Source organism: Heteronotia binoei, chromosome 2 (genome assembly GCF_032191835.1).
Source record: "Heteronotia binoei isolate CCM8104 ecotype False Entrance Well chromosome 2, APGP_CSIRO_Hbin_v1, whole genome shotgun sequence".
NCBI classification, from domain to species: Eukaryota; Metazoa; Chordata; class Lepidosauria; order Squamata; family Gekkonidae; genus Heteronotia; species Heteronotia binoei.
In genome coordinates this window covers 197,541,608-197,568,922 of record NC_083224.1, presented here as the reverse complement: position 1 = coordinate 197,568,922, position 27,315 = coordinate 197,541,608, and the positions used below count along the sequence as shown (strand labels likewise).

The following is a 27,315-nucleotide window of genomic DNA, read 5'->3' as shown; positions in this document are numbered from 1 at the left end:
CACATAAGAACATGAGAGAAGCCCTGCTGGATCAGGCCAATGGCCCATCCAGTCCAACACTCTGTGTCACATAAGAACGTGAGAGAAGCCCTGCTGGATCAGGCCAATGGCCCATCCAGTCCAACACTCTGTGTCACAGAAGAACATGAGAGAAGCCCTGTTGGATCAGGCCAGTGGCCCATCCAGTCCAACACTCTGTGTCACATAAGAACATAAGAGAAGCCATGTTGGATCAGGCCTATGGCCCATCCAGTCCAACACTCTGTCACATAAGAACATAAGAGAAGCCATGTTGGATCAGGCCAATGGCCCATCCAGTCCAACACTCTGTGTCACATAAGAGAAGCCCTGTTGGATCAGGCCAGTGGCCCCTCCAGTCCAACACTCTGTGTCACATAAGAACATAAGAGAAGCCATGTTGGATCAGGCCAATGACCCCTCCAGTCCAACACTCTGTGTCACATAAGAGAAGCCATGTTGGATCAGGCCAGTGGCCCCTCCAGTCCAACACTCTGTGTCACATAAGAACATAAGAGAAGCCCTGTTGGATCAGGCCAGTGGCCCCTCCAGTCCAACACTCTGTGTCACATAAGAACATAAGAGAAGCCATGTTGGATCAGGCCAATGGCCCCTCCAGTCCAACACTCTGTGTCACATAAGAACATAAGAGAAGCCCTGTTGGATCAGGCCAGTGGCCCCTCCAGTCCAACACTGTTTTATTGCCTATATTGTTCTATATTGTAATTCTAATGGTTTATTTATTATGATGTGTTTTTATGGATTGTTGTTAGCCGCCCTGAGCCTGCCAAGGTGGGGGAGGGCGGGATATAAATGAAATTAATAAATAAATAATAAATAATAAATAACACTCTGTGTCACATAAGAACATAAGAGAAGCCATGTTGGATCAGGCCAATGGCCCATCCAGTCCAACACTCTGTGTCACATAAGAACGTGAGAGAAGCCCTGCTGGATCAGGCCAATGGCCCATCCAGTCCAACACTCTGTGTCACATAAGAACATGAGAGAAGCCCTGCTGGATCAGGCCAATGGCCCATCCAGTCCAACACTCTGTGTCACATAAGAACATGAGAGAAGCCCTGCTGGATCAGGCCAATGGCCCATCCAGTCCAACACTCTGTGTCACAAAGTGGCCAAAAACCCCAGGTGCCATCAGGAGGTCCATCAGCGGGGCCAGGACACTAGAAGCCCTCCCACTGTTGCGCTCCCCCCAAGCACCAAGAATACAGAGCATTACTGCCCCAGACAGAAGAACATCAGAGAAGCCATGTTGGATCAGGCCATCCAGTCCAACGCTCTGTGTCACACAGTGGCCAAAAAACCCCAGGTGTCATCAGCAGGTCCACCAGTGGGGCCAGGACACTAGAAGCCCTCCCACTGTGCCCCCCCAAGCACCAAGAATACAGAGCATCACTGCCCCAGACAGAGAGTTCCAACAATACACTGTGGTTAATAGCCACTGATGGACCTCTGCTCCATATGTTTATCCAATCCCGTCTTGAAGCTGGCTGTGCTTGCAGCCGCCACCACCTCCTGTGGCAGTGAATTCCACATGTGAATCACCCTTTGTGTGAAGAAGGACTTCCTTTTATCCGTTCTAACCCGACTGCTCAGCAATTTCATTGAATGTTCACGAGTTCTCATATTGCGAAAAAGGGAGAAAAGGACTTCTTTCTTTACTTTCTCCATCCCATGCAATATTTAAAAATGGTCCAAGGACCTAAAACCGCTAAGTGAACACAAACTAACGTTCCCCCGCCATTGCTTCGCCCTGCTCTGTGGGGGTTTAGAAAGACGTTGGTGCCTCAATATCTGAAGGATCTCTCTGGCTGTGATCACACACACAAAACAATGCACTTTCAATCCAGTTTCAATGCGCTTTCCAAGTGGATTTTGCCAGTAAAATCCAGTGGGAAAGTGCATTGAAACTGGATTGAAAGTGCATTGTTTTGTGTGTGTGATCGTAGCCTTTGGGTCCCTAATTTAAAGCTGATGTACCGTAGCAAATGAGAGGGTAAAAATTTTGCCTCAGTCACATAGGCTTCCCAATCCCCAGGTCCCAGCGGGGGATCCCCCGGTTTTACAGGCTTCCCCCCCCCCACCCCCAGCCAGCTGGCTGGCGGGGAAAACCCCACCCCCTCATCCACCATGCAGCTCCAGATCTTGGGCAGGTTTAGAAATCTGCTAACGGGTCTGTTTCAAAACGTGTGTGTGTGAGGGAGAGAGAGAGAGCAGCGTAGCCCCTGTTCTTTTCAGATGTCGTTGTGGAGGAACCAGACCCAATAAGTGTGTGTGTGTGAGAGAGAGAGAGACAGAGAGGGTTGCCAATCTCCAGGTTTGGAGGCCCTCCCTCCCCCCGCTTTTGGGTCATCAGAAAGCGGCGGAGGGGAGGGAAATGTCTACTGGGCAATCTTTATTCCCTATGGAGAGCGATTCCTATAAGGAATAATGGGGAATTGATCCGCAGGTATCGGGGGCTCTGGAAGGGCTGTTTTTTAAGGTAGAGGCACCATATTTTCAGTATAGCATCCAGTGCCTCTCCCCAAAATACCCCCCAAGTTTCAAAAAGATTGGACCAGAGGGTCCAATTCTATGAGCCCCAAAAGAAGGTGCCCCTATCCTTCATGATTTCCTATGGAAGGAAGGAATTGAAAAGGTGTGCTGTCCCTTTCAATGTGATGGCCAGAACTCCCTTTGGAGTTCAATTATGCTTGTCGCACCCTTGCTCCTGGCTCCGCCCCCAATGTCTCCTGGCTCCACCCCCAAAGTCTCCTGGCTCCACCCCTGAAGTCCCCAGATATTTCTTGAATTGGACCTAGCAACCCTAGTCACATAAGCCAGCCTTATCCAAGACTCTTTCTCTCATACCTCCCACTCTGTGAAGCAGAAGAAACAATGCTGGGGTTCCATGCAGGTTGTCGTTGGGGTTTGTAGCCAGCTTTCTTGGTTCATTTCCCAGCTCTGCCTAAAAAACAGAGATCAGGGCATTTGCCCCTCTTTCGGACCTGTTGTCCTGGTGATCAACCACTGATGCTAATTTAGGGTTGCCAATCCCCAGGTGGGCAGAGAAATCCAAACATCTGAAGCTGCCTTCTACTGAATCAGACCCCCCTTGGTCCATCAAAGTCGTCTACTCAGACTGGCAGCGGCTCTCCAGGGTCTCAAGCGGAGGTTTTTCACGCCTACTTGCCTGGACCCTTTTTAGTTGGAGATGCCGGGGATTGAACCTGGGACCTTCTGCTTACCAAGCAGATGCTCTACCACTGAGCCACCGTCCCTCCATCTCCATCACCTACTGCCTGGACCCTTTTTAGTTGGAGATGCCGGGGATTGAACCTGGGACCTTCTGCTTACCAAGCAGATGCTCTACCACTGAGCCACCGTCCCTCCATCTCCATCACCTACTGCCTGGACCCTTTTGAGTTGGAGATGCCGGGGACTGAACCTGGGACCTTCTGCTTCCCAAGCAGATGCTCTACCACTGAGCCACCTTCCCTCCATCTTCATCACCTACTGCCTGGACCCTTTTGAGTTGGAGATGCCGGGGATTGAGCCTGGGACCTTCTGCTTATGAAGCCGATGCTCTGCCACTGAGCCACTGTCCCTCCCTAAAGTCAGTATTGTCTACTCAAACTGGCTGCGGCTCTCCAGGGTCTCAAGCTGAGGTTTTCCACACCTGTTTGCCTGGACCCTTTTTTGGAGACGCACAAGGCTTTCCGTGAAAACCAGCCTCCGTACAACCAACAAACTCACTAAACAATACAAGAATACAAAAGCATATATTAGTTCATGAAAGACTATACAATTAGTCCTTAACAAAATAGAGAACGTGTTCACCAAGAATCAATCCAGTCTTTAAGGCAATCATTGCTCAGTTCATTTCAAGGAATCCTGCTGAAATAAGGAATCCTGGTGAAATAGTTGTGCAGATGATCAGTGTCTCTCAATCTATGCAGCCAGCAATCCAAAAGGTTGAAAAGAACAAGGTCGTACTGGAACCCTTGTTTCGCACAAGCTTCTTCGAGCTGCAAAAACCCTTCAGTCACACGGTGAAGATCTTTGTGCTGTGGTACGGAGGCTGGTTTTCACGGAAAGCCTTGTGCTTTGGATTTCTCTGCCTATAATTGCCGTGATTCTTTTTGTGGGTTGCACGATCCCCAGGTGGGGGCAGGGAGATCCCCCGGTTTGGAAGCTCTCCCCTTGCTTTAGGGTCATCAGAAAGTGGAGTGGGGGAGGGAAGTGTCTGTTGGCACTCCATTATTCCCTATGGAGACCTATTCCCATAGGGTATAATGGAGAATTCATCTGCGGGTATCTGGGACTCTGGAGGGTGGGGCTGTTTTTTGAGGTAGAGGCACCAGATTTGCAGCATGGCATCCGGTGCCTCTCCTCGAAAGGATTGGACCAGGGGGGATCCAATTCTATGAGCCCCGAAAGAAGGTGCCCCCATCCTTCATTATTTCCATTGGAGGCATTTACAAGGTGTGTGGTCCCTTTAAAGGTGATGGCCGCCGGCTAGAACTCTCTTTGGAGTTCAGTTATGCTTGTCACAATCTTGTTCCTGGCTACGCCCCCAAAGTCCCCAGGTATTTCTTGAATTGGACTTGACAACCCTAGGCTCATCCTGTAGTTCTTCTGGGTCTGCCATTTTTGTTTGTTAGTTTGCCATCAATCAATTCTTCTTCTAAGCCAGGGGTGTCAAACATACGGCCTGACGGCTGAATCAGGCCCCCGGAGGGCTTCTATCAGCCCCCCCGAGCAACTGGCTGTCATCTGCTTCCTTCTCTGTCTATCTTTCTTCCCTCTGCATCATAGCTTGCTTTGCCAGGCTTGCTCAATTGCACAGGAGCTACAGAGCAAAGTCTGTTTTCTCCATTGGCTGAGACTCCTCCCTTGGGGAGGAAGGGGGAGAGGCAGAGCTTGCTTTGCCAGGCTCTCTCAATCACACAGCGGAGCTACTGAGCCAAGCCGTGCTTCCTTCTATTGGCTGAGGCTCCTCCCCCTCCTCATCCCCTGAAGAAGGAAGGAAAGAAGCAAGAGCTTCCTTTGCTCAGTTCCCTGGATCCCGTGAGAAAAATGCTTTCTTTGTAGCTCTCTCATGGGATCCAGGGAACTGGGCAAAGGAAGCTCTTGCTTCTTTCCTTCCTTCCTCAGGGGATGAGGAGGGGGAGGAGCCTCAGCCAATAAAAGGAAGCGCGGCTTGGCTCAGTAGCCAATGAGTGCAAATGTTTTAAGCATATTTTAAGGGGTTTTTTAAATCTTTAATTGTGTTTGTCTGTTTCCTTTATAAAGTTCATGTCTCTACTCCCTAATCTTAAATAGGTACACACATGGCCCAGCCCGGTTCGATAAGTAGCTCATTGATGTCCGATTCGGCCCTCATAACAAATGAGTTTGACACCCCTGCTCTAAGCTGTGCGTGTGAGCAAAAATTCAACTTCATGAGCTACTGGCATTACACTTGCGAGAGAGCCATTTGGCTGCAGCATCGATGACTTTGTGCTGGGGCCGTGCTTCTCAAGCTGAAACAAAAAAGTGTGAGCCGGAAGCTAAAAAACTGTGAGCCAGTTCTCGCTAACTTCAAAACTGCACCGGTTGAATTATTGCTCTCACACGTAAAGTGTGTAAATAAGCATTTAGTGCAATACAAAACAACACGTGCAGCAAAGCATTTGAACGCAGTCGCTCCCCCAGTCCATTTTCCTTGTCAAGGTCTTAGAGCCGTTGCTTTCTGCTGCTTTTTGCAGTCCGGACCTCGGGTGGAGTTGGGGGAGTCCTTCTGTACAATTTCTCTTAGACAGAACAAAGACCGTATTTCCTGGATTATTTACGGTTTCGTAGGAGTAACCCTTCGTCAGCCTTCTCTCAATCCTGCTTTTACTGGAGCCACAGTGCACTGAATTCGTTCACGGATCCACGCATGCCTTCACAAATCTCTGCTACCGGCTCTCCTACACTGGTGCCTGTGTTATTGTAGCTCTCACTAACTTGCCTTAGAGCAGGGGTGGCCAACGGTAGCACTCCAGATGGGGGTTTTTTTGCCTACAATTCCCATCAACCCCAGCCGTTGGCCATGCTGGCTGGGGCTGATGGGAGTTGTAGGCAAAAACATCTGGAGCGCTACCGTTGGCCACCCCTGGCTTAGAGGCAGCACTGCTCACAGCTGATGTATGCTGCATGGTGACCCCGTAGGATTTTCAAGGCAGCAGACATTCATCGGCGATTTCTGCCATTGCCTGCCTCTGCATGCCAGCCCTGGTATTCCTTGGTGGTCTCGCATCCGAAGACTAGCCAGGGCCTATCCTGCTTAGCCAGGATTCGATGAAATTGGGCTAGCAGGGCCAGGATCCAGCATTCCTGCATGCAGGCCTCAGATTCAGCCGGAGCTCACCGGAGCGCAGCTCCTGAACCTTTCTGAGGGCTCCCCCTCCTCCTCCCCACCTACCTTCTCCATTGAATAGGAGGTGCAGCTGCATAACAATCCCTGGATTAGGTAGGGTTGCCAAGTCCAATTCAAGAAATATCTGGGGACTTCGGCGGTGGAGCCAGAAGACTTTGGGGGTGGAGCCATGAGACATTGGGGGGCGGAGCCAGGAGCAAGGGTGCGACAATAATAAATGAACTCCAAAGGGAGTTCTGGCCATCGCATTGGAAGGGACCGCACGCCTTTTAAAATGCCTTCCTTCCGTAGGAAATAATGAAGGGTAGGGGCACCTTCTTTGGGGGCTCGTAGAATTGGACACCCTGGTCCGATCTTTTTGAAACTCGGGGGATATTTTGGGGAGAGGCACTGGATGCTACACTGAAAAATTGGTGCCTCTACTTCAATAAGCAGCCCTCCGAGAGCCCCAGATACCTGCGGATCAATTCTCCCATTATTTCCTATGGGAATCGGTCTCCCTAGGGAATAATGGAGTTCCCAGCAGACACTTCCCTCCCCTCCCCCTTCTTTCTGATGATCCTGAAATGGAGGGGGGGCTTCCAAACCGGGGGATCTCCTGCCCCAACCTGGGGATTGGCAACCCTATAACAATCTTGGATCAGGAGAGCAGGCAGCCAGCCAGCCCCCAGGGGCTTTGCCACACCCCCAGCAGCCCCCATTAATCCCTACAGAAGCCTACGCCACTTCTCCACTTCTTATGTGATTTTGGGTGGCTTGCTGGCCTTTTGACTTGGGGGGGGGCAGCTTAGGAGAGCCCTGGGCAAGCGAGGCCTGCTTGGGCTGGCTGGATCCCTAGCTAGCCCAACCAGGCCTCGCTCACCCGGGGCTTTCCTTCCTTGCGTCGGGTTGCTTTTGGCCGAGGGCTGGCGGCATATGCTAATGAGTTATGCTAATGAGCTCCGCCACCTATTTCCCCACAAAACGACCCCTGCCTGCCTGCAAATCAGGCTCCCTCGAACAGAGCACCGAAAAGGATATTTCTTCCAAACGCAGAGCGATCTTGGAGGCAGGCGTGTATTGAAAAACAGATGGACGTCGTTTTTAAAGTCCACCCTTGTTTGTTCTGTCCCTGAACTGGATTTCCAGTTCAACGTCGTCCAGGACGTCTTAGCGCTCAAAGCTGCCGAGGATGGGCACGAGACCATCTTTTATGGGATTTTTACACAGCAGTGGTAAGATGTTTCTTTGTCAAAAATCCGTTTCAGCCGGGTAGCGAAGGCATCTGCTCGACACAAGGCGGAACCGTTACAGTGAGCGGTGCAGTGTGAAATAAGGACGAGAAAGTTGGGGGTGCTCAGTCTCTGTCCTTGGGGGGAAAAAATGAAAGGAGGAATCCGCAAGTTTGTGAGACAGTTTGGTGTAGTGGTTAAGTGTGCGGACTCTTATCTGGGAGAACTGGGTTTGATTCCTTGCACCTGCTGGAATGGCCTTGGGTCAGCCATAGCTATCGCAGGAGTTGTCCTTGAAAGGGCAGCTTTTGGGAGAGCTCTCTCAGCCCCACCTGCCTCACAAGGTGTCTGTTGTGGGGGAGGAAGGGAAAGGAGATTGTAGGCTGCTCTGAGGCTCTGTCCTTGAAAGGGCAGCTTCTGGGAGAGCTCTCTCAGCCCCACCTGCCTCACGGGGTGTCTGTTGTGAGGGAGGAAGGGAAAGGAGGTTGTAGGCTGCTCTGAGGCTCTGTCCTTGAAAGGGCAGCTTCTGGGCGAGCTCTCTCAGCCCCACTCGCCTCACAGGATGTTTATTGTGGGGGAGAAAGAGAAAGGAGATTGTAAGCTGCTCTGAGTCTCTTTCCTTGAAAGGGCAGCTTCTGGAAGAGCTCTCTCAGCCCCACTCGCCTCACAGGGTGTTTATTGTGGGGGAGAAAGGGAAAGGAGATTGTAAGCTGCTCTGAGTCTCTTTCCTTGAAAGAGCAGCTTCTGGGAGAGCTCTCTCAGCCCCACCTGCCTCACAGGGTGTCTGTTGTGGGGGAGGAAGGGAAAGGAAATTGTAGGCCGCTCTGAGACTCTGTCCTTGAAAGGGCAGCTTATGGTAGAGCTCTCAGTCCCACCTGCCTCACAGGGTGTCTGTTGTGTGTGGGGGTGGGAGGTAAAAGGAGATTGTGACCGCTCTGAGACTGTGAGATTTGGAGTGGCGGGCAGGATATAAATCCAATATCATCATCATCTCTTCTACTTGGAAAACTAGTTTAGGAAAGAATGGGGGGGCATGGAATGTGGAAGAGCTGGCACAGCACAGAGATGTTAACGAAGTTGTCTGGACACACAAAAAAAATGGCGACAGAGGAATGAAAGTGGAACATTAGAGCAATCTGGAAAATGGCTAAATCCGCTCTCCCTCCCCTCCCCCGCTTTCTTTTTTGATAAAAGGGGAAAGCTGGACATTTCGGCAGTTTGCGCCTTCAGCCTGGGAACCATCCGAGACGTCTTTCTGAAAGGAAGCTACAAAGTCCCCCTCTCCTTGGACTGTTCCCACGTGAACTGGGTGCCGCACAGGGGAGATGTGCCGTCCCCTCGCCCTGGCGGCGTAAGCCTCCTTTGCCCCGGTGGACAGCTGCGTGGGGAGGGAAGGGCAGGGAAGTCCTGAACCACTGCAGAAGAACCTCCTTACATCCCCCACTCTTGCTTCCTTCTGCTTCACAGCTTGCTTTGCAAGGCTTGCTCAATTGCCCAGGAACTACAGAGCAAAACCTCTATCTTCTCCATTGGCTGAGGCTCCTTCCTTGGGGAGGAAGGGGCGGGGAAGAGGCAGAGCTTGCTTTGGCAAGCTCTCTCAATTGCACAGCAGAGCTGTTGAGTCAAGCCTCTCTTCCTTCTATTGGCTGAGACTCCTCCCCCTCCTGCTCCCCTGAGGAAGGAAAGAAGAGCCAGAGCTTCCTTTGCCCAATTCCCTGGATCCCATGGAGTTAGGTCGCCAGTCCCCTGTTGGGGCAGGGGATCCCCAGGTCATCAGAAAGTGGGGGGGTAGGGTTGCCAAGTCCAATTCAAGAAATAGCTGGGGACTTTGGGGGTGGAGCCAGGAGACATTGGGGGTGGAGCCAGGAGCATGGGTGTGTCAAGCGTAACTGAACTCCAAAGGGAGTTCTGGTCAGTCATCACATTTAAAGGGACTGCACGCCGTTTAAAAGCCTTCCCTCAATTGGAAACAATGGATAGGGACGCCTTCCTTGCGGGCTCCTAGAATTGGACCCCCTGGTTCAATCTTTTTGAAACTTGGAAGAGGCTTTGAGGAGAGGCACTGGATGCTGTGCTGCAAATTCGGCGTCTCTACCTCAAACAACAGCTCCTCCCAGAGCCCCAGATACCCGTGGATTAATTTTCCATTATACTCTATGGGAATTGGTCGCCATAGAGCAGGGGTCCTCAAACTTTTTAAATAGGGGGCCAGTTCACTGTCCCTCAGACTGTTGGAGGGCCGGACTGCCGTTACTGTACAAGGCCGCGGGCCGTCAGTTCTCCGTCTTCTGCATCTCTCTCCCTTCCCCACACCACACACCCTGGCCTGGGAACTCACCTCACCTCGGTATCACCTCACACTCTGTCTCTGCCGCCTCAGCCCAGTGCCGGAAGTGTGCGTTGCTAACGCGAGTTTAGGTCGAACGTCACTTCCGGTCTGTTTTTGCCATAACCCGGCGGGCCGCATAAACGTCCTCAGCGGGCTGCATCTGTCCCGCGGGCCGTAGTTTGAGGACCCCTGCCATAGAGAATAATGGAGTGCCCAGCAGATATTTCCCGCCCCTCCCCCGCTCTCTGATGACCCTGAAGCGGGGGGAGGGCCTCCAAACTGAGGGATCCCCTGTCCCCACCTGGGGATTTATGCCAAAAGCAAAATACACGTCTGTGATATGAATAGGCTACCGGACTTTTAAAATAATTTTTAAATATGTTTGCATGCTTTTTAAATATAAAACTGCTTCAGACTCAATGTATTTGACACAAAAGTTCACATTGACAACCATAGAACGCAGCTGAATCCCTATAAACAGAGCCCGTAGTGATTAACTGATACAGCATACACGTGACTAGTTAATAATATAATAGACGCCGCGTTCCGTGTTCCCACTTGGTCAGTATTACGGTATCTTCCACTTAAGCTGTATATTGCAAGGGAGCAAGCCAGTTCCTTTTACTAGAAGCATAGCAAAGTCTCCCACTCCATTGCTGGCTACGATACTCTTCCAGCAAACTGGATGATGCAAGCACTGAGGCTTCCTGAAGGAAAGACCTTGACAATATAAATAACCAAACTCTAATACAGGTTGTTTATGAACAAATATGATGTATTTCAAGGACCCACCTGGAGACTGGCAACCCTAGTGTGGTGGGAGGGAAATGTCTGCTGGGCACTCCATTATTCCCTATTGGAGGGAATAATGGAGGGCACTCCATTATTCCCTATTGGAGACCAATTTCAATAGGGTACAATGGAGAATTGATCTGTTGCGAAGTCCAATTTAAGAAATATCTGGGGACTTTGGGGGTGGAGCCAGGAGACTTTGGGGGTGGAGCCAAGATCAAGGCAGTAACAAGCATAATTGAACTCCAAAGGGAGTTCTGGCCATCACATTTAAAGGGACGGCACACCTTTTCAATGCCTTCCTTCCATAGGAAATAATGAAGGATAGGGGAACCTTCTTTTGGGGCTCATAGAATTGGACCCCCTGGTCCAATCGTTTTGAAACTTGGGGGGTATTTTGGGGAGAGGCACTAGATGCTATACTGAAAATTTGGTGCCTCTACCCCAACAAACGTCCCTCCTAAAGCCCCAGATACCCACGGATCAATTCTCCATTATTTTCTATGGGAATAAATCTCCATAGGGAATAACAGAGTTCCCAGCAGACATTTCCCTCCCCTCCCCCCCCTTTCTGATGACCCTGAAGCGGGGGGAGGGCCTCCAAACCAGGGGATCCCCTGCTTGCAGCTGGGGATTGGCAACCCTACCCACCTCACAGGGTGTAGGGGAGGAAGAGAAAGGAGATTGTAGGCCACTCTGAGACTCTGTCCTTGAAAGGGCAGCTTCTGGGAGAGGTCTCTCAGCCCCACCCACCTCACAGGGTGTCTGTTGTGGGGGAGGAGGGGAAAGGAGTTTGTAGGCCGCTCTGATACTTCTTTGCCTATTAGGCCACACCCCCTGATGTAGCCAATCCTTCTGGAGCTTACTGGGCTCTTCTTACAGGGCCTAGTGTAAGGTCTTGGGGGATTGGCTACATCAGGGGGTTTGGCCTAATATGCAAAGGAGCTCCTGCTGCAAAAAAAAAAGCCCTGGTGTCTCCCACACCGCCACTTTGCATGTTCTACCAAGCTCTCACTTTCTCTTGTTTTCCAGTGCATTGACGTTTCTGCCCACAATCAGGGATACAACTCTTCTCTCGACTTGCCGGATCAAGTCCTGCAGTTTGCCAGAGACCAACCCCTACTGGACGACACTGTGACCCCGATCGGCCGTCGGCCGGTGCTGCTGAAAAGAGGCACAAAATATACACGGCTCACGGTAGACCGAGCCGTTGGCTTGGATAATTCATCGTACAACATCCTTTTCCTAGGGACAGGCAAGTGGGTTTCCGTACCCATTCCTCATATAATTATTTAAATATCTGTCTCTCTATTTCAGGGGTGGCCAAACTGTGGCTCGGGAGCCACATGTGGCTCTTTCACAAATATTGTGTGGCTCTCCAAGCCCCCACTGCCCCAACAGCCAGCTTGGAGAAGGCATTTCTCTAAATCACTTCTCCAAGCCAAGCCAGCTGGTGGCTTGGGGAATGTATTTAAAGTTGCTTTCTTTCCACTCTCTCTCCATCCCCTCTCTCCCCTCTATTTTCCTCCCTTCCTCCCTCCCTTCCTTCCTCCTTCCTTCCTTGTGGCTCTCCAACATCTGACGTTCATGTCTTGCGGGCTTTCAAACATCTGAGATTTATTCTATGTGGCTCTGACATTAAGCAAGTTTGGGCACCCCCCCGCTCTACTACCTTGACACGGGATTTAAAAATCTACGTTTTGTTTTTGCTCAGACAGCGGCTACTTGCATAAGGCTCTCAGCTGCCACGGGGAGACGATCATCATAGAAGAGATACAGCTTTTCCCATCCCCAGAGCCTGTGCAGACACTGAAGCTGGTTCCCAAAAAGGTATCACGTCTGCCTCAGCCTGTATAGCGCAAGACCCTTCTCTTTCTCTCCCTAAACTCATTTCCCATTTGTACAGCTTTTTTTCCCACATGGCTGAGGACTTGCTTACCTTAGGGGGCCGTCTCTCCCCACATGTTCCCCGGAGGGTACTTAGATCGGGAACACAAAACTTAGTATCAATCCCTGGGCCGAGGGAGGCAAGACTGAAAACAACATGAGACGGAGCCTTCTCAGTTGCTGCCCCTCATTGGTGTAGGGTTGCCAAGTCCAATTCAAGAAATATCTGGGGACTTTGGGGGTGGAGCCAGGAGACTTTGGGGGTGGAGCCAGGAGACATTAGGGGTGGAGCCAAGATCAAGGGTGTGATAAGCATAATTGAACTCCAAGGGAGTTCTGGCCATCACATTTCAAGGGACGGCACACCTTTTCAATGCCTTCCTTCCATAGGAAATAATGAAGGATAGGGGCACCATCTTTTGGGGCTCATAGAATTGGACCCCCTGGTCCAAACTTTTTGAAACTTGGGAGGTATTTTGGGGAGAGGCACTAGATGCTATACTGAAAATTTGGTGCCTCTATCACAAAAAACAGCCCCTCCAGAGCCCCTGGTACCCACGGCTCAATTCCCCATAATTCCCTATGGGAATCGTTCATGGAGGTACATGATGGCTCTGGGGGCGGGACTTCCCCTGCAGGCCAGCTGGCTGGGGGAGGGGGGAAGCCTGTAAAACCAGGGGATCCCCCTCTGGGACCTGGGGATTGGGAAGCCTACATTGGTGGAACCAGCTGCCTGAGGAGATCAGAGTCTTGCGGGGCCTTGCCCAGTTCCGCAAGGCTCGCAAGATGACACTGCTTCCGTTAGCGTTTACCTCCAATGCTGACCGCCACCACCGAGACGCTACATCCAATGGATGCTTACGATCACTGAACGCCATCTTAAATCTGTATCGAAATTAGCACCAAATTATTTTAAACTGTTTCATGCTTTTAACGTAAAGGTTTTTTATCATTAAGTGATGCGTTGGGAAGAGAGCCCCGTGGAGCAGAGTGGTAAAGCTGCAGTACCGCAGGCTAGCTCTCTGCTCACGACCTGAGTTCGATCCCTTGCGGAAGCTGGGTTCAGGTAGCCGGCTCGAGGTCGACTCAGCCTTCCATCCTTCCGCAGCCGGTCAAATTTGTCCTCAGCTCGCTGGGGGGAAAGCGTAGAGGACCGGGGAAGGCGAGGGCAGAGCACTCCGTAAAAAAGTCTGCCACGAAAACGTCGTGACGCGACGTCACCCCAGAATTGGAAACGACTGGTGCTTGCACAGGGGACCTTTTTTACCTTTTTTATGTGTTTACCTTTACCTTTTTTATGTGTTGTGAGCCCGCTTCAGTGGGGAGGGCAGGGTATAAATCCAATAAAACGAATGAACGAATTGTAACGTACTCAAAGCGGAGACGAGAGCAGGGCAACATAGTTTATTAGGAGCACGTTGCAAGAGAGAGAGCATGCGGGCCGGGCCCCGCTTATATACAATTCCCGGTACAGCCTACTGGACAGGTCAGGCCAATCCCGACCTGTTGAACTTCCCACCGTAGCTGTTGATTGGCGGGAGGTTCCGCGCCGGGCGCTGGAGGCTTCTGGGACAGCCCTGTTGCCTCTGTGGGGGGCTTTTATTTACTGATACACTACACGAATGCAGGGGGGAAAGTTAACAGCTGGACACTGTGTTCTTTCCAGGGCCTTTTGTACGCAGGGTCTGCCTCTCGGCTTGTGCAGCTTCCTGTGGCAACCTGCGCCCGGTATCGGTGCTGCTTCGATTGCGTCCTGGCCAGAGATCCTTACTGCGCGTGGTCCTTGCCTCTTCGCAGCTGCGTCCACGCGGCCGGCCAGCCCCGGAGTTCACAGTAAGTCACGTAACAATGACGAAGTGTGGATAATAACTGTGCTTATCAGGCAGGTTTGTTTTTTTTTTAGCCTTCTGTGACTATGTCATCTTGGCAACGGCTCTGCAAAGTCAATTCCGGGTAGGGTTGCCAAGTCCAATTCAAGAAATATCTGGGGGCTTTGGGGGTGGAGCCAGGAGACTTTGGGGGCGGAGCCGGGAGACATTAGGGGTGGAGCCAAGATCAAGGCTGTGGCAAGCATCATTGAACTCCAAAGGGAGTTCTGGCCATCACATTGAAAGGGACGGCACACCTTTTCAATGCCTTCCTTCCATAGGAAAGAACGAAGGATAGGGGCACCTTCTTTTGGGGCTCATAGAATTGGACCCCCTGGTCCAATCTTTTTGAAACTTGGGGGGTATTTTGGGGAGAGGCATTAGATGCTATACTGAAAATTTGGTGCCTCTACCCCCAAAAACAGCCCCCCCCAGAGCCCCAGAAACCTGCGGATCAATTCTCGATGATTTTCTATGGGAATAAATCTCCATAGGCAATAACAGAGTTCCCAGCAGACATTTCCCTCCCCTCCCCCCGCTTTGTTATGACCCTGAAGCGGGGGGAGGGCCTCCAACCCGGGGGATCCCCTGCCCCCACCTGGGGATTGGCAGCCCTAATTCTTTATCTCCCTCCCGCGCAACAGACACCCTGCGAGGTGGGTGGGGCTAAGAGGGCTCACCCAGCAGCTGCCCTTTCAAGGACAACCTCTGCCAGAGCTATGGCTGACCCAAGGCCATTCCAGCAGCTGCAAGTGCAGGAGTGGGGAATCAAACCCGGTTCTCCCAGATAAGAGACTTAACCACTACACCAAAATGGCTCTCATGAAGAAGATACTGAATTTATATCCCTCCCGCCACTCTGAATTTCAGAGTCTCAGAGCGGCTCACAATCTCCTTTCCCTTCCTCCCCCACAACAGACACCCTGTGAGGTGGGTGAGGCTGAGAGGGCTCCCACAGCAGCTACCCTTTCAAGGACAACCTCTGCCAGAGCTATAGCTGACCCAAGGCCATTCCAGCAGCTGCAAATGGAGAAGTTGGGAATCAAACCCAGTTCTCCCAGATAAGAGTCCGCACACTTAACCACTACACCAAACTGCCTCTCGCAGAGAGGGCAGGGTATAAATTAAAGGTAATAATAATAATAATGGCTGAGCCGCCAAAGCATCACTAGCTGCAGCTGGAGCCAGGAGAGCTGAGGAGGGCGCCAGAGGGGAGGGTCTTCTCGGTAGCAGTCCCCCTATTGGTGGAACCAACTGCCGGAGGAAGTGAGAGCCTTGTGGGACCTCGCCCAGTTCCGCGAGGCCTGTAAGACCGCTCTCTTCCGGTGGGCCTTTACCTGGCTTTAAGTCACCGTTACGGTCGGAGAAGATTTAAGTAATGCGGAAGCCACCGGAAGTGAAATAACGCCAAATGATGTTAGCACCTGACTGTTTTAACTATTGCATTTTAAATTTGGATGTATCGATGCTGTGAAATTTTAATTAGCTGTTGTGCTTTTGTTGTGGTGAGCCGCCCTGAGCCTGCTTCAGCGGGGAGGGCGGGATATAAATCAAATCAAGTGAAGTAAAGTGCACCGCGGCAGCAAAAGCAGCAGGCAGAGAAAAGACTGCAGATTTATACCCCGCCTTTCTCTCTGAATCGGAGTCTCAGAGCAGCTTACAATCTCCTATATCTTCTCCCCCCACAACAGACACCCTGTGAGGTGGGTGGGGCTGAGAGAGCTCTCACAGCAGCTGCCCTTTCAAGGACTGCTCTGCCCGAGCTGCGGCTGACCCAAGGCCATTTCAGCAGGTGCAAGTGGAGGAGTGGGGAATCAAACCAGTTCTCCCAGATAAGAGTCCGCAAACTTCAAAGACGGGGGCTCAGAGCGGCCTAAAATCTCCTTGAAAGGGCAGCTTCTGGGAGAGCTCTCTCAGCCCCACCCGCCTCACAAAGTGTCTGTTGTGGGGGAGGAAGATAAAGGAGATTGCAGGGTGCTCTGAGACTCTGTCCTTGAAAAGGTAGCTTCTGGGAGAGCTCTCTTAGCCCCACCCACCTCATTGGGTGTCTCTTGTGGGGGAGGAAGGGAAAGAAGATTGCAGGTTGCTCTGAGCCTCTGTCCTTGAAAGGGCAGCTTCTGGGAGAGCTCTCTCAGCCCCACCCACCTCAATGGGTGTCTCTTGTGGGGGAAGAAGGGAAAGGAGATTGTAGGCCGCCCTGAGACTCTGTCCTTGAAAAGGCAGCTTCTGGGAGAGCTCTCTCAGCCCCACCCGCCTCACAAAGTGTCTGTTGTGGGGGAGGAAGGGAAAGGAGATTGTAGGTCACTCTGAGCCTCTGTCCTTGAAAAGGCAGCTTCTGGGAGAGCTCTCTTAGCCCCACCTGCCTCACAGGGTGTCTGTTGTGGGGGAGGAAGGGAAAGGAGATTGTAGGCCGCTCTGAGCCTCTGTCCTTGAAAGGGCAGCTTCTGGGAGAGCTCTCTCAGCCCCACCCACCTCATTGGGTGTCTCTTGTGGGGGAGGAAGGGAAAGGAGATTGCAGGCTGCTCTGAGCCTCTGTCCTTGAAAGGGCAGCTTTTGAGAGAGCTCTGTCAACTGCACCCACCTCACAGGGTGAATGTTGTGGGGGAAGAAGGGAAAGGAGATTGTAGGCCGCTCTGAGCCTCTGTCCTTGAAAGGGCAGCTTCTGGGAGAGCCCTCTCAGCCCCTCCCACCTCACAGGGTGTCTGTTGTGGGGGAGGAAGGGAAAGGAGATTGCAGGCCGCTCTGAGACTCTGAGATTCAGAGTATAGGGCGGGATATAAATCCAATATCATCATTTTCTGTGCATCAACTGTTGGCCCGCTGCGGTGAATTCCAGCCCTACAGCTCTGAGATTCCTTTTCATTGAAGACTCCAGGGAGACCCGATGGGACTGGAGTCTCTTGTGTGCAAAACCTGCCCTTCCCCACCTCTCCAGCTGTAGGCTTCCTCCCCAGGGTCGGAGAAACACTTCAGGAGTCTTGTACACCAATCCCACCGCCGGGGAACGCTGCACGCTGCCTCCCTCGTTGCATCAGCGTCTTCGTTTGACATAAGCCCTCAGTTATTGTTCTGTACAAATCAAGGCTGAACGAGACACTGTCGAGCTACGATGAATGCTTTTGAGTGCCTCCATTAAGTATTTATTTGTATCCCTCCTCTCCTTTTCCCGAGGGATTTGATTCAGAGCCTCCGCAACGGCGATGCCTCTCGGTGTCCTGAAGAGGGTAGGAGAACGGGTTTTTTTGCTTTCTGCAGCGGAGCGGGTGTGGGGGCGTGCCGAGCGATTGCCGTGTGTCTAAAAGTTTGGTTCAGGTTAATCACGGTGAAAGCAGCGTGAGTGATGTGCAATGAAAGAACAAGGTTTTAAGTGCACTGGCACCTTTAGGACCGAGAAAGGCTTATTCAAGGTATGAGCTTTCCTCTGCACATACAGTAGAGGTGGAGGGTGAGCAGTAAATTAGCATTCAGCAGGCTCTTTCACACATCTGGTGTGGCTCTCGAAGCCCCCGTTGGCCATCTTAGAGAAGGCACCTCTGTCTTTAACTCGCTTATCCAAGCTAAGCCAGCCGGCAGCTTGGAGAATGCTGTTTAAAAGTTAAAGTTGCTTCCTTTCCACTCCCTTTCGTACAGTACTGCAGTCCTAAGCTCTGCTCACGACCTGAGTTCGATCCCGGCAGAAGCTGGGTTCAGGTAGCAGGCTCGAGGTTGACTCAGCCTTCCATCCTTCCGAGGTCGGTCAAAGGAGTACCCAGCTTGCTGGGGGGGAAAGCGTAGATGACCGGGGAAGGCAATGGCAAACCACTCCATAAAAAGTCTGCCGTGAAAGCAATGTCACCCCAGAGTCAGAACGACTGGTGCTTGCACAGGGGACTACCTTTAAATGAGCCCCGTGGTGCAGAGTGGTAAAGCTGCAGTACTGCAGTCCTAAGCTCTGCTCACGACCTAAGTTCGATCCCAGTGGAAGCTGGGTTTTCAGGTAGCAGGCTTAAGGTTGACTCAGCCTTCCATCCTTCCGAGGTCGGTGAAAGGAGTCCCCAGCTTGCTGGGGGGTAAGTGTCGATGACTGGGGAAGGCAATGGCAAACCACCCCGTAAAAAGTCTGCTGTGAAAGCAATGTCACCCCAGAGTCAGAACGACTGGTGCTTGCACAGGGGACTACCTTTAAATGAGCCCCGTGGTGCAGAGTGGTAAAGCTGCAGTACTGCAGTCCTAAGCTCTGCTCACGACCTGAGTTCGATCCCAGTGGAAGCTGGGTTCAGGTAGCAGGCTCAAGGTTGACTCAGCCTTCCATCCTTCCGAGGTTGGTGAAAGGAGTACCTAGCTTGCTGGAGGGGGGAGGGGAACGGAGTGTATATGACTGGGGAAGGCAATGGCAAACCACTCCATAAGAAGTCTGCTGTGAAAACATTGTGAAAGCAACGTCACCCCAGAGTCAGAAACGACCGGTGCTTGCACAGGGCACTACCTTGACCTTTTATATCGAATCAACCCCTGCCTAGGGGGAAGCAAAACCCTTGTGGAACGTCAAAGCAACAGCCCCTTATTGGCGAGTAGGATGAAAATGCGGGAAAGCCCGTAGACATCAGAAACCGGTTGACTCATATTGGCTTTAAGGAATTCTTCCAGTTCAGATGAATTTATTTCCTCTCTATTCTTTACGGAGAACGTCACTGCCACCCGACTGCTTTATTGAGCTGAATGTCTGAGGGTTCGGCTGCCTGGTCAGAGTACTCATCCTTGTCTGTGATGACTGAACCCACTTTATTGCTCCTTTTTGAAATAAGAAATCTAGCGCTTTGGGAGTGCCAGCTACGTACGTGAGAAAAAGGAGTAGAATCTTGTGCGGCTGGGTAACGCGTATGGCAGATGTAGGTCAATAGAAAAAGGAAGAAGCGCATCAAAAATAGGCAGCTGAGGTTCTCCTATCCCCTTTCTCTTCTCCTGTGCCATCTTTGATATTATTCATCGTGACATTAAAACCTCCTGCTATAATTAATTCATTGTCTGAAAAAATGGGATCGGAGCTCTTTTTATTTCATTAGAGAAAACTCCGTCCTCCACAATGGCTTAGAGCAGGGTTGGCCAAACTTGCTTAATGTAAGTGCCGCACAGGATAAATATCACAGGGATGGCCAACGGTAGCTCTCCAGATGTTCTTTGCCTACAACTCCCATCAGCCCCAGCCAGCATGGCCAATGGCTGGGGCTGATGGGAGTTGTAGGCAAAAAAAACATCTGGAGAGCTACCGTTGGCCACCCCTGAAATATCAGATGTTTGAGAGCCACAAGAAATCTCCAAAATTTTGGGTTACGACTTCAAGAAAACTGCAGAGACTTTTTTGCTTGGATTACAATTAGAAAAATTTCCAAAGGAAGATAGGACTTTAATTTGGTACTTGCTCTCAGCTGCTAGGATATTGTATGCGCAGCTTTGGAAACAAGGAACAATACCAGAGAAATGGGATTGGATTGTGAAAGTTTTATCGTGGAGTGAGATGGACAAATTAACTAAAACTTTAAGAGACTATGAGTTAGACTTATTCAAAAAGGAGTGGAAGAAATTCAAAGGATATATGGAGAAAGAGTGGAACGTAAAAAGACATTGGACAATTTTTTAGTATTAATCAAAAGTATTATATTTTGATAGATTAGTGGTACCTTTAGAATTAAACTCAAATTTATAACTTCGGGAAGTCAATATTGGAGGGAGGGGGGTGAAATATCATATGGGTTAGTATAAGAAAAAGATAATTAAATATTGTAACCATATGTTATTAATAAATTGTTAAAACATAGAGAGCCACAAGACGTGAATGTCAGATGTTTGAGAGTAGGAAGGAAGGAAGGAAAATAGGGAGAGAGAGGTGAAAAGAAAGCAAGTTTAACTTTAAATGCATTCTCCAAACTGCTGGTTGGCTTGGCTTGGCTTGGAGATGTGATTTCAAGAAAGAAATGTCATCTCTAAGCTGGCCGATGGGGCGGTGAGGGCTTCAAGAGCCACGCAATATGTGTGAAAGAGCCACATGTGGCCTTTGAGCCACAGTTTTGGCCGCCCCTGGATAAGAGCTTAACTCTGGGGTGTCAAACTCATTTGATATGAGGGCCAGATCTGACATACCGTAAATGAGACCTTGTTGGGCCGGGCCATGTTGGGTTGGGCCACGTCAGGCCGAGCCACGTGTGTACCTATTTAAGGTTAGGTAGCAGAAATATAAACTTTATAAAGCCGGGGTGCCCAACAGTAGCTCTCCAGATGTTTTTTGCCTACAACTCCCATCAGCCCCAGCCATTGGCCGGGCTGATGGGAGTTGTAAGCAAAAAACTTCTGGAGAGCTACCGTTGGCCTCCCGTGTTATAAAGGACACAAACACAATTAAATATATTTTTTTTAAAAACTTAAAACTTGCTTAAAATGTTAGCAGTCGTTGGTCTTAAAGGTGCTTTCTTTGTATTTCTCCCATGGGATCCTGGGAAAAGAAAACTCTGGCTTTTTCCCTCCTTCCCCAGGGGACCAGGAGGGGGAGGAGCCTCAGCCAATAGAATAAAGAGAGGCTTGGCTTAATAGCTCTGCTGTATGATTGAAAGAGCCTGGAAAAACAAGCTCGGCTTCCCACCCTTCCTCCCCAAGGGAGGAGCCTCAGCCAATGGAGAAAATAGAGGTTTTGCTCTGTAGCTCCTGTGCAACCGAGCAAGTCTTGCAAAGCAAGTTGTGAGGCAGAAGGAAGCAAGAGAGAGGGAGAAGGAAGCAGATGCTCGGGGGCCTGATAGGAGCCCTTCGGGGGCCTGATTTGGCTCCCGAACCACATGTTTGACACCCCTGGCTTACATTCTGAATAAAACTTTGTTGTTAGGGTTTGTAGAATCTTTCGGATCAAGTGCCGTGTTCTACTGGAGAAAGTTTTCCTTCCAGACGTTTCGTTCTCAGCTGCGGAGAACATCCTCAGTGGCGTTGCAGCCGGAGCAGGCGCTCTGACCTTCTTGGCTGCTGTGCATTGAGTGGGGCCAGGGCTGCTGGAGAGCTGCTATTTGTAGGCTGGAGGGTGTGTGATGAAAGGGCAATCATCTATCATCTATCTATCTATCTATCTCTATCTATCTATCTATCTATCTATCTATCTATCTATCTATCTATCTATCTATCTATCATCTATCTATCTATCATCTATCTATCTATCATCTATCTATCTATCATCTATCTATCTCTATCTATCTATCTATCATCTATCATCTATCATCTATCTATATCTATCTATCTATCTATCTATCATCTATCTATCATCTATCTATCTCTATCATCTATCATCTATCTATCTCTATCTATCTATCATCTATCATCTATCTATCTATCTATCTATCTATCTATCTATCTATCTATCTATCTATCTATCTATCTATCTATCTATCTCTATCTATCTATCTATCTATCTATCTATCTATCTATCTATCTATCATCTATCTATCATCTATCTATCATCTATCTATCATCTATCTATCATCTATCTATCATCTATCTATCTATCATCTATCTATCTATCTATCTATCTATCTATCTATCTATCTATCTATCTATCTATCTATCTATCTAATAGTCTGCGGATCAATTTTCCATTATTTCCTAAGGGAATACATCTCCATAGGGAATAATGGAGATCCCAGCAGACATTTCCCTCCCCCCCCCACCACTTTCTGATGACCCTGAAGTGGGGGGAGGGCCTCCATACCAGGGGATCCCCCGGCCCCACCTGGGAATTGGCAGTCCTATGTTCTGAATAAAACTTTGTTGGTCTTAAAGGTGCCCCTTGACTCCTGCTTTGTTGAATCACAGTTTTGATGGACCCACTTAATAATAATAATAATAATATAATAATAATTTTTTATTTCTATCCCGCCCTCCCCGCCGGGGCAGGCTCAGGGCGGCTCACAACATAAAACACACATTACATCAATTATACTTATAAATAGTTAAAACAATTACAGAATATTAAAATTAACATAACAGTATGGCGTTAAAACAGGTTTCAATAAATTTCAGAAGTAAAAACATTTCAGGAATAAAAGCATTTCTAGCAGCATATCTAGATTTGTCACAGTTTTTCGCTAGTTGAAGGCCATCTTGAAAAGGTGGGTCTTACAGGCCCTACGGAATCCCTCTAAACATCGTAGGCCCTCACCTCCTCAGGGAGTTGGTTCCACAGTAATGGAGCAGTAATAGAGAAGGCCCGGTCCCGGGTGGCTTTCAGTCTGGCCTCCCTTGGCCCAGGGATATTCAACTGGTTTTTCCCAGATGACCTCAGTGCCCTCTGGGGCTCATATGGGGAGAGACGGTCCCTTAGGTAGGTAGGTCCTCGGCCATATAGGGCTTTAAAGGTAATAACCAGCACCTTGTAGCGAACTCGGTATGCCACTGGCAACCAGTGCAGTCCGCGCAGCCCCGGCTGTATGTGCTCCCACCTTGGGAGCCCCAGCAACAGCCTAGCCGCCGCGTTCTGCACCAGCTGTAGCCGCCGAATTCGGCACAAGGGCAGCCCCATGTAGAGGGCGTTGCAGTAGTCCAGTCTCGAGGTGACCGTAGCATGGATCACTGTTGCTAGGTCGCGGCGCTCTAGGAAGGGGGCCAACTGCTTCGCCCGACGAAGATGAAAGAACGCGGACTTGGCAGCGGCCGCTATCTGTGCCTCCATTGATAATGAAGGCTCCAGAAGAACCCCCAGGCTCTTGACCTTGTGTGCCGCTTTAAGCTGCACACCGTCAAGGACTGGCAAGGGGATTTCCCTTCCCAGGGCACCGCGACCCAAGCACAGGACCTCTGTCTTCGTTGGATTCAACTTCAGCCCACTCAGTCTGAGCCAGCCTGCCACGGCTTGCAGTGCTAGGTCCAGGCTTTCTGGGACGGAGCCAGGCCGGCCATCCATTAGCAGGTAGAGTTGGGTGTCATCAGCATATTGATGGCACCCAAGTCCAAACCTCCGGGCAATCTGGGCAAGGGGGCGCATATAGATGTTAAATAACATCGGGGAGAGAACTGCCCCTTGTGGGACCCCACATACTAGTGGGTGCCTCCGGGACCGTTCCCCGCCAATGGCCACAAAGGGCGTAGTTTGTTAGCAAAAGGTGTCCTGTGGAATCTCCCAGTTAAAATCGCTGAAGGGAGGGCATTGAGCCTAGCAAGAGAAAAGATTCTGCATAACGCTGGAGTCTGAAGTTGAGACAGGGCTCAACTGACCTGTACATTAATCACAGCTTCCTCCAGCTCTAACTTTCGGGCCTTTTGGCGATGTATAAGCACCTATCTAGGATTGATATTGTATTGATATACTCAAATAAGGGATATGGGCTTTTTGTCTCATTACATATACTAATCCACCTCCCACTATATTTTAAGGTACCCTTTTTTCTAATGGCAAACTAGAATGTATTTCTCTCAGAGCCCTCTGCACACAACCTGAATTCGATCCCAGTGGAAGCTGGGTTCAGGTAGCCGGCTCCAGGTTGACTCAGCCTTCCATCCTTCCGAGGTCGGTCAAATGAGTCCCCAGCTTGCTGGGGGGAAAGCGTAGATGACTGGGGAAGGCAATGGCAAACTACCCCATAAAAAGTCTGCCGTGAAAACGGTGTGAAAGCAACGTCACCCCAGAGTCGGAAATGACTGGTGCTTGCACAGGGCACTACCTTTACCTTTTTACTTTTTTTTTTGTTATTTACAAACTAGAATGTATTTCTCTTTTAGAACAGTGTATCAATATTTTGGCTTTTTGCATTTATATACTCAAATAAGGGATATGGGCTTTTTATCTCATTACATATCCTAACCCACCTCCCACAATATTTTAAGGTACCCTTTTTTTCTAATGGCAAACTAGAATGCATTTCTCTTTTAGAACAGTGTATCAGAATATTTTGGGTTTTTGTATTGATATACGCAAATCAGGGATATGGGCTGTTTATCTCATTACATATACTAACCCATCTCCCACTATATTTTAATGTACCCTTTTTTTCTAATGGCAAACTAGAATGTATTTCTCTTGGAGCCCTCTGCACATGACCTGAGTTCGATCCCAGCAGAAGCTGGTTTCAGGTAGCCGGCTCCAGGTTGACTCAGCCTTCCATCCTTCCGAGGTCGGTAAAATGAGTCCCCAGCTTGCTGGGGAGGAAGCATAGAGGACTGGGGAAGGCAATGGCAAACCACCCTGTAAAAAGTCTGCTGTGAAAATGTTGTGAAAGCAACGTCACCCCAGAGTCGAAAACAACTGGTGCTTGCACAGGGGACGGCCTTTACCTTTATCAAAATATTTTGGTTTTTTGTATTGACATACTCAAATAGGGATATTGGCTGTTTATCTTATTACATATATACTAACCCATCTTCCACTATATTTTAATGTATTCTTTTTTTCTAACGGCAAACTAGAATGATGTTATAACCTCTTGAGATACTAATGCCCTCCATTTAAACCCACAACTAACAAAGCCAGAATGACACCCCGATTTATGGCACTTCACACCTATGATGCGTCTGCTTTTTATCACCCTCCACTGCTGTTACAGCCCAGTTAACAATATTAACAAACAAACACAGACTCCCAACTTGTGAATCTTTTAATCTGCTAAAAACATTCCCATGACTCTACAAACCAACTCACTGCCCACTTTCTCTATATTTAAAGATGGCTTGCCATTCCCGTTTTGTCTGATGAAGTCTGCTTAAGAGCATACAGAAGCTTACATTCGGAATAAAACTTAGTTGGTCTTAAAGGTGAACATATGAACATATGAAGCTGCCTTATACTGAATCGGACCCTTGGTCCATCAACGTCAGTATTGTCTTCTCAGACTGGCAGCGGCTCTCCAGGGTCTCAAGCTGAGGTTTTTCACACCTATTTGCCTGGACCCTTTTGAGTTGGAGATGCCGGGGATTGAACCTGGGACCTTCTGCTTCCAAGCAGATGCTCTACCACTGAGCCACCCTCCCTCCCCTGACAAGGTGCTTGTCTACTTGTCTACTGCTTTGTCCTACTGCTTCAGACCGTCATGGCCGCCCACTTGGATCTATCTGGGAATCCTGCAGCCAGTGGCTTGAACTGGCTTTGCCTGTCTGCAGTGGGTGGGAGCGGTGTCTCTCCTCTCCGAGCAGTGTCGCTTTCTCCATGGTAACCGTAACACGACAGCCTTTCTCGTCCCCCTCCCTGCCCTCCACGCGCACGTGGCTGCCCTGTGGAAAACCTCGCTCAGCACCTGACAGACAGCTCACTGTTCCAGCCTCCTCCACAGGACAGTTTCTCTGCCCTCAGCAGAATGGCGGCTTCAAACAAATCCATTATGTAGCAGCCCCATACTCAGCGGTCGGGCAGGAAGAACACGATAATTCCTAGTCAGGCCGGGGATTGTCATTGCCCATTTCGGTCCTGAGCCAGTTTATTGTAGTGGTTAAGTGCGCAGACGCTTATCTGGGAGAACCAGGGTTGATTCCTCACTCCTCCACTTGCAGCTGCTCAAATGGCCTTGGGTCAGCCAGAGCTCTCGTAGTTGTTGTCCTTGAAAAGGTAGCTTCTGGGAGAGCTCTCTCAGCCCCACCCACCTCAAATGGGTGCCTGTTGTGGGGGAGGAAGGGAAAGGAGATTGTAGGCTGCTCTGAGCCTCTGTCCTTGAAAGGGCAGCTTCTGGGAGAGCTCTCTCAGCTCCACCCGCCTCACAGGGTGTCTGTTGTGGGGGGGGGGAGAAAGAAGATTGTAGACCACTTTGAGATTCTGTCCTTGAAAGGGCAGCTTCTGGGAGAGCTCTCTCAGCCCCACCTGCCTCACAGGGTGTCTGTTGTGGGGGAGGAAGGGAAAGGAGACTGTGAGCCACTCTGAAACTCAGTGATTCGGCGTGGTCAGTGGGATATAAATCCAGTATCACCTTCTTAACTTCTTCTTCTTCCTTTGGTTTTGTATCTTTACGAATCCTGTTCATGGCAAAAACTGGAATTCCCAGGGAGGGCGTGCAGAATCTTTGCTTTTTCACTTTCAAGGGATGCCAGCCTCCAGGTGGGACCTGGAGATCCCCCAGAATTACAGCTCATCTCCAGACTACAGAGATCAGTTTCCCTCGGGCAGGGGTGCCGAACTCGTTTGTTATGAGGGCCGGATCTGACATAAACGAGACCTTGTTGGGCCGGGCCATGTGTCTCAAAAAATGTAATGCCGGGTAGTGGAGATGTAAACTTTATAAAGGACACAGACAAACACACAAATATTTTTTTAAAAAAATTAAAACATACTCAAAAGATTAGCTCTCTTGCAATATTTTTCTTAGTCAACCGTTTCTGATAACTGACCCCTCTTGCTCTGATTTATTCCATCAAAATCTGGAGACAGTGTCTGCGCTGTAGCAATCTTGAGTATGCCGTTCGGGTATTGTTCAGGTGCGTGTCTGTAAGTTGCAAACCTACTTTTGATTTACTGGCATTCATTTAAAAAAATCTCATAGTCGATGCTTTGAGCCTAAGACCCAGGGGGAAATGTGAAACAGCTGGGCATTGCGAGCTTTTGTACCTAAGCTGCTTCATGTGCTGGTCAGCCAATGGAGAAAACAGAGGTTTTGCTCCATTGCAATTGAGCAAGCCTGGCAAAGCAACCAGTGGTACTGAAGGAAGCAAGAGAGAAGGATGCGAATCACAGTGAGGTGCTCATGGGCCTGATAAGAGCCCTCCAAGGGCCTGATGCAGCCTTCAGGCTGTATGGTTGACACCCCTGCCCTAGAAAAACTGGATGCTTTGGACTCCATGGCATTGTATCCTGCTGAGGTCCCTGTCTCCTCAAGCTCTATC

The 27,315-nt window shown here is 49.9% G+C and overlaps 1 protein-coding gene across 1 annotated transcript in view; it reads left to right on the top strand.

The window, feature by feature from the left end:
* LOC132567462 (semaphorin-4E-like) overlaps nucleotides 1-17,845 on the top strand; it is a 46,836-nt gene extending 28,991 nt beyond the window's left edge. The window contains exons 8-13 of the mRNA XM_060233137.1: nucleotides 7,457-7,635; nucleotides 8,827-8,983; nucleotides 11,786-12,012; nucleotides 12,472-12,583; nucleotides 14,307-14,473; nucleotides 17,680-17,845. Coding sequence (XP_060089120.1) covers nucleotides 7,457-7,635; nucleotides 8,827-8,983; nucleotides 11,786-12,012; nucleotides 12,472-12,583; nucleotides 14,307-14,473; nucleotides 17,680-17,845 — 1,008 coding nt within the window. The remainder of the gene's footprint in view (nucleotides 1-7,456; nucleotides 7,636-8,826; nucleotides 8,984-11,785; nucleotides 12,013-12,471; nucleotides 12,584-14,306; nucleotides 14,474-17,679) is intronic.
* The last annotated feature ends 9,470 nt before the right edge of the window (nucleotides 17,846-27,315 follow it).